Source organism: Poeciliopsis prolifica, unplaced genomic scaffold, assembly GCF_027474105.1.
Source record: "Poeciliopsis prolifica strain line A6 unplaced genomic scaffold, Auburn_PproV2 SCAFFOLD012, whole genome shotgun sequence".
NCBI lineage: Eukaryota > Metazoa > Chordata > Actinopteri > Cyprinodontiformes > Poeciliidae > Poeciliopsis > Poeciliopsis prolifica.
This window is the reverse complement of record NW_026562387.1, coordinates 7,616,247-7,623,619: the sequence shown is the minus strand read 5'-3', so window position 1 is coordinate 7,623,619 and position 7,373 is coordinate 7,616,247. Positions and strand designations below refer to the sequence as shown.

The following is a 7,373-nucleotide window of genomic DNA, read 5'->3' as shown; positions in this document are numbered from 1 at the left end:
ATGATCTTTTGAAATGAATTTGCCATTGCGATCATAAAAGTGTCACAGATCTTGACACACTTGGCTAATTATCTTCTGTTTGTATGCTTCATCGTGGAAGTTATTTTGTTATCTGGTATTACTTCACATTTTCCCCAACTTGTTGATTATGACTTGTTTGTGCGCAAATTAGCATTTAATTTGTGCACTATTGAACTTTTGCACTGCGTAATTGGAAAAGCATAATCCACTAAAGGGTCACCGTTTTTGAACTCCCACTGTTAAATGGTCAAGAAAACAGCTCTGCGAAGATATCCGAATGTTGCTGTTGCGTTGGCGCAAAAAAGGTACTGGGCTCATATTCCTTTCTGTGTGTTTATTTTTTTTCTGTGCCTGCTTGAGTTTTTTAGCAGGTACTTGTGTTCCATCCAAGCACATGCATATTGGGTTAATTGGCAAGATTAGATTTATTTGACTTGCACTCATTTCAAGGCAGCAGAAGTCAAGAGGGAATGCATGTATTTTCTTTATAACATAAATACATTCTGTAATAACTTACTCCATCTCTTTCTTGAAGTTTAATGATGTTTACACTTTGTGACTTGATAAGAATTTTTTTTTTTATAGAAGCATTCCATCAGATATTTTATAAATTTTCCTTGAAAGTCTGCTTGTTTATTTCATCTAATTAGTAACTGTGGGATCTATATATGAGTAATTAAAAATAATAATACAAATATGTGGAAGTGAGCTTTGCATTCCGTCTGTAAAAAGAATGCTTTTAACCAAACAATTTGCAAGTAGTTTAGTTTTTGACTTGGTCACTAATTGCTGGATTAAAATGTTACAATAGTTCTCTACTTGTAAAATTACAAAATATCTGTCATGGCTTTTATCTCCTTTGTTTTGCTGCTTCTCCCCTCAGCCTTTTAAAATACGCAAGTTAAAAAGAATGCAGTTCAAATAATCAACAAAATATCTGAAAATGAAAGGTGAATCCCAACAGTATAATGAGTAAATGTAGTGACAGAAAAGTGCAAAAAAGGGGGAAAAGGAAAAAAAAAAGGCAAATATTAGAGGGATTATTGGAAAAGAAAGGGTAGTTGGATAGCTGCAGTGAGGAAAGCAAGATTTGATCAAACGTTCAGAGGGATGGTATAAAAAAAAAAACTGCCAATGAAGAATGCACTCAGCTTGGAATTTATTCATAGACGTATTTATAATGCATGCCCACAGAATGAATGACTTCCCTTAGCATGCATGGCAGCTCTGGGCATGTGTGTGTAGCCTATTGTTGTGTGTTGCCAACCTTACATCCATTGTGCAGTTGTGCAGTATGTCAGAGAGACAGGAGAATGCTGATTGATGAGAGTGCGATTGTTTTAACGGGCCTCCGGAGTGGATTCACCTTGAGATAGATTTGCTTTCTCACTGTACAGTGCCTCTGTTGCTGTTAGAGGAAACCAGAGGCACGCAGACACATCTAATGTGCCTTTTTGTTACATTTGTTTACCGGTGTGTGTTTTTAAAAGTGTTTAAATATGCCAAATATAAAAACAATGACAGAGACTAGTAGACCAATACAAATACATACAACTCAAAATGTAACAAGTACAAGATGTGATCTCAAGAGCTTGGTGTCCTCCAATACATCAGTTGCTCTTCAGGCACCGTTAGAAATCAATGCCACTTCACTGGGATGCTGTTGATATTGATAAAAACATGTTGCTCTTCGAAGACAATTTAATCCCACCTTTAAGAGGGCAGTGCTGAGGAGATAGCAGGGAATTGTTTCTGGTTCACCCACCTCGCTTTAAACAAGACAGGACTTGCTAGATGTCCCTCTATAGGAGGATCAATGGAGCAGCTAATTGTCTGACTGTTAATGCACCATTAAACTCTATTAGAAATGCACATAAAATAACCCTTTTTCAATTAAAGTCCACTTATGTGTGGGTCACTGACATTTATGCAGCTTCCTTTAATTTGGTTGACTACATTTTAACATTTCACATGCTTTCTTTTTATCATTTCAGTGTGTATTTTATGAAAGAGCAGGTAGTGATTGTAAATCAGAGGGAAAGCAGAAATACAGACGTGATGGCTCTGAACAGCATAAAAATTGAGATATCTCTGAAGGATTCATATCTGCACATGTTAATACATTCAGCCTCTAGGTGTCGCTATAGAAAACCAGAGCTGCTCCTTCATCCTGCTTGGTGCCTCTGTCTGCTCTTCGCGCGCTTGTTGACTCTCTCAAAAGTCACATGAGGAAGTTGCTTCATTCTGTAAGTTTTCTTTGGATTACAATGCGTTATCAAAATTAGAACCTTAAAGTGCTAGGTCGGAATGTTATACTGAATATGCTGACTGCATTTATGGCGAAAAAAAGCGCGTTTCATCTGAACGTCATAGCGTTAAAGTCGCAGCTGTGTGGCATGTGGTGAAAATGAATAAATTCCTACTTCGGACACTTTGCAAATTCTTGGAGAAAATAATGCGTAATACTTGACTTCATTTGAGCTTCGTTGTTTACATGCAAGCTGGTAATGTAACACGGCTGGTGTTATCGGTTCAGTTGCACATATTTATTCAAAATAGGACTTTTAAAAATTATGTATCATGCCTTATTTACTTTAAGGTGGCAGAATCATGTTGTGCTGCAAGAGGAAAGAAAAATAGTAGCCTATCATGAGGAAAAAGGTAGAAATATTAAAGCAATATCTCAAGATATCAAATCTGTGGCATTTAAGCATCTATAGAAAAGCTTTCTAACTCTTGTTTCTTTATGGACCATTTATTGTGTCTGGAATAAAGTAAATGATGATGAGGAAAGTCTAAATACATTCGATTTAGACATATGACATTTTCAGCAAACTGAATTCACTTTGTATTGTGTTGCTGTAATTGTGAGACCAACAACTAGTAGTTGCTTAGAAGTTATGCTAGTTACTCATTTACAGCTTCAGCACCAGTTAACCCAGTGTTAAAAGTGTCCCTTATAAATGCACAGCTTGTTCATTATTTACTTGTAAAGATATACGTATAGTTATCATGCATAGTTTCTGAATGTTGCTTGTTGTTTGTCTGAAAATAAATGAATTAAAAATAAAATACAATCATTCAATCCAAATCTATTAACAATAAACACGTTTTTTTTCTGATTGGTGTTAGTTATTTTCTTTGATTTATTGGAATTATCAATGCTCTTATGGGAGTTTCAGTAAAAAGCAGCTCGTGGGAATTATCCTAAAGTCATTTTTTGTAAGTTTCAAGCTGTCATCTTAATAGCTTTCCCTGTAGTTACACATATGTGACATAAGAATCTTTTAAGAATTTTTAAAGCATTAACTTTGGGTGAATCATATTTGTTGGTAAATTAAAGTTACTCTATTACCCTGACAATCCATAATAATGTCCATACTCTTTTAAGCTTACTTTGATTTGCTTCTTGAACTAAATTTCACAACTATGCTTCACAAGTTTCAAAAGGTGGGGGGTCAGTCAGGTTGAATATGTTTTATTTTCTGTTTCTGTTCTATGAAAGCAAGAATTAAAAGAAAGCTTTCTGGCTTTAGACTAATTATCTTTATATACATTTATCACTACAAGCTGTTCACTAAATTCAAATGCATTTTGTTTTGTTAGAAATAATACCAAACTAATGATCAAACTGAACAATTAAAGTGTAATTATATAATTTTTTATCTCTGGAAAGATCTGCCTAAGAGTGTGCATGTGGAATTAACATTAAAAGTCAATTTAATTTGTATGAATATACAGAACAAAAGAGGACTGGATTCTTTCTGTACTGCTTTTCAAAGATAACATTTGCATAGTAAAAAACAAATGTATAATAATATTTGTAGCCATTCTTACTGGAATTGCAGATACAGTGTTGTTTCCCTTTTTTTATTCTGGGAGTAAATCCTCCTCAGGAAAGTGATATATAAATTGTGAACAGAAACATAATTTTCTTTGATGAATTTGAAACCAGAACTTGAGAAGTCATGTTTCCCCTCGTCTCCTGTAGATTGGCCTCATCTTTTGACCAGTCAGATCATGGATCAAGAGTGGACACCTTTGGATTGTCTGCTACCTTCAGGTACTATTCTCTAGTGCAACAGATTTCTAAATATAAACCTGTGTCTGTAAAAAATGCTGGTCTAACGAGACGTGGGCTTTCCCTTTAGATAAGACTCTAAAGCTCATGTGGTAAACAGGTGCTATAGACACTAAATTATTTTTTTGTATCGGTCATAAAAGTTTTTTTATCAAGTGTAATGGAAATATTTTATGCTCTGACATTGTCTTATCTTAAGTGGTCACTACTATGGTCATTTGGCAAGAGATGGGGTACTATACACCCTGGACAGGTTGCCTTGTTTGTCCTGTGTGTCTGCTTTGTCCCGTGATGACAGATACTCAGACCTAAGGTTAATTAACTGGTTTATCCACAGACTTGCCTACTTTCTTTGCTGTATTTTGAATGTAATTGCCAATGGGAATTGTAAACTAATTTTCTAACTTTTCGAGGAAGCGAGTTTTGCTGCAGTGCTAAAGTTAGTTTGAAAATTAATTTTTAGTTGGTTTCTCAAAACAGCTACACTATTATGTTTTCTTTTGCCAATTGAAATGTTATACTTGATATTTTTTATGTAAAGTTCCTTTAGATTTGTTTCTTTGCCCATCTGTCATCATAAGCAGTTTTCATTGTCCATATTAGTGAGAGTGGGTATATTTTTTTTCTATTTAAATGCTGAAAAATGTAGTTAGTGAAAGCAACATTACTTTGTACATTCTCTTATTGTTGAATGCTAAAGAAAGGGTTGTTGTATTTTTTTTTTGTTTTGATGCAGTTAAAATAAAGATTCCTTGTAAATTAGATCAAAACCTGATATCAAGATAGCATGAGATAATGTCATCATTTTATCCTATTTGGTATTCCATCACACAGTACTTCTAAATACTAAGAAAACCCAAAAGCGTGGCACTTTTTACAGACAGTTAAGTTTTAAAACTAGACCATGAACTGCCTTTGGGCACATTATTGTTTCAGCAAATGGAACCAGCGTGAGCCAGCCATAAAAATGAGAAACACAGTCGTGAGGCTAAAAACTCAGACCTTTGGTTCAAAATACCCAGTAATCCATTGATCTTGCCTTGTCGTTCTTTTTTGTAATGTGTGATAATCTGCAGTAAACTCAGAAGATATCCGATCTATGAAATCATGGACATGTAACATCTAGTATGGTGTCCAGCAGTGCCGCCTTCAAGAAATTTTTCACGAAACCTACATAATTATTGAGTTTTGTAGGTCTTTCAGGTTGGTTTTTCTAAATTTACAGGTTTCAGGAACCTCACATACAGATTTGATTGGATTAAATTCATGGGATTGCTATTGCTGGGTCTGCTGTTTCCAAAATTAAGGTGACTATTTTTCTTTTGAAGAATCTGTTAAACTGTTTGAACTTTGCAATAATTTTTTAAATAATTTGTTCTGAAACTTTAGTTGTTTATGCAGAGTGACACTATATCTTACTGAAACAAAATAGCTTCTGTAGAAAGGTGTCTCATAGGAGGAGCAGTTGATGCACAAAAGTCTTGGATAACATGTCAAGGCAGCATCTATAATAGGCAGATAAGGTTTTACTGCAATATATCGGCTTGTAAAAAAGGAAACCAGTGTTGTTCACCTCTGGCCTCAGTGTGTGGGCTGATTTGTCTGCATTTGATCACATGCATCTTCACAACACAGTCTCACTTGTCTTCCTCTTTCTGTTTTGAAGAGTCAGGGAATTACAATCCAGAAACAAATCACATGCCCTTTGATGGTACCTCTGTATATATTCTGGCTAAGTCTTTTTGATGTACTTTGAAGACACAGCTTGATTATTAAAATTTTGCCAAAAAGTAATAAGCAGGCTTACTCTTGAATTAATTCCCTGATGTCATTTGACATAACTTTGCTCACACACTGGAATTTTAATCTGACATTTGACTCACAAAAGGAGCTATTTGCACATTCAAATTGTTTTTATTGTTAACTTTATTCAGACACTGTCTGTTTCCTGACATCCTTAACGCATAAAGACCACCCACAACACGTAGCTGTCTCCAAATGTTGCACGTGCCTCAGATCTTAAACTTAATTTAAAAACTGACCTTATTTTTTTTTAGAGGAAAGCTGGGTACAGCTGCCTTTAGCCACTGCTGCTGGTACAAGGAGTTTGTGAGCTCCCAGGTGATGTGTCTGTCTGCATGTCTCTTCGTGTGTTTCTGAGTGGAGAGAGAGAGAGAGAAAGAGAGTGTGAAAGTGGAGGAATCGAGCCTGATGTAAGCCTAAGGACAGGCTTTACCCAGACCAGGAAAGGTCAAGGAGATTGTACAACAATTTTGGCCTGCAGAGCTGACAGAAAGGCACATGTAGTTTTATGACATGTCTTGTAGTACAGCTGGTTACATTTCTTGATTCTATGTCATTCATTTGATGCATTTTATAAAGAGTGTGCTTTTATGATTAAAGTGACAGAAGTTCTTGCTTCACAAGATTATCTATTCACTGTAATATATTTAGTAATAAAGAAGGTTACTGTTTTTTTTTCTTTTTTAATAAAAAGAAGAAAAGGCACTTCCCCCCCTTTGTCCCAATTTAATTATGTTGTGAGAGTTTCACACAAGCTACGAATATTGTTCTCCCAGAGAAAAAGATAAAAATAGAGATCTCAGGATTGAAAGCCACATACCATATCCTTGGCACTCTCAGCTCTGTCTGAGCCTGTCTGATCCCATTTTTGGTTTCATTGGTATACAGCAGTTGCAAATGTTATGAAAAAAAAACACAGCAATTGTACACATTGTGTTGATCAGATGCATTTCATACATCTGAATACTCGGAAAGAACACCTTTTCAATATATTCAATGGACTCATCTGTTCTGTTGCATTTCCTGAGGCTACAGTTCTGTGCAATGTGGTTATGAGCTTTTAGTTCTCTGGGGCTTCTGAAGGTCTTTGGCATTTTTTTTCATTTTCTGCTCTTTACTTATTTTCACTCCATCTGGCATACCTTGCGACTTTCTCAGATGTTAGGTGATTTAAAGCAGACCAGTGAGTCTTTGGTTACTGCTAGCCTGTCTCTAAGACATCTGACTTGTTCTGCTGTCCTTTCATTAGCAATAAAACAGCCAAAGCAAAAGGTTGACAAGCCAGGAAAGTATTTTCTTTTACTATTAAAGTGATTAACAAATAGCTGATAGCTAATCATTTGATGTTTTCACATGATGTTATGAAGTGTAAAAAAAAAAACATGCATTCAAAGACATCTATACAATCTCTGAAAGTAATATTTTTTATGGTATAGGAGGGAAAACTACACCATTTTCCACAAATAAT

General features: G+C 35.2%; 1 protein-coding gene across 2 annotated transcripts in view; it reads left to right on the top strand.

Annotated features, from left to right (window-relative positions):
* Nucleotides 1-2,218: 2,218 nt before the first annotated feature.
* Nucleotides 2,219-7,373, top strand: part of tpk1 (thiamin pyrophosphokinase 1) — a 67,721-nt gene continuing 62,566 nt past the window's right edge. Inside the window, exons 1-2 of one of the 2 annotated variants that reach the window (XM_055037735.1) lie at nt 2,219-2,267; nt 4,013-4,084. In XM_055037735.1, the coding sequence (XP_054893710.1) occupies nt 4,042-4,084 (43 nt within the window). In that variant the 5' untranslated portion in view covers nt 2,219-2,267; nt 4,013-4,041. Of the gene's footprint in view, nt 2,268-4,012; nt 4,085-7,373 lie in introns of those variants that run through there. The other variant, XM_055037736.1, reaches the window with a different exon arrangement.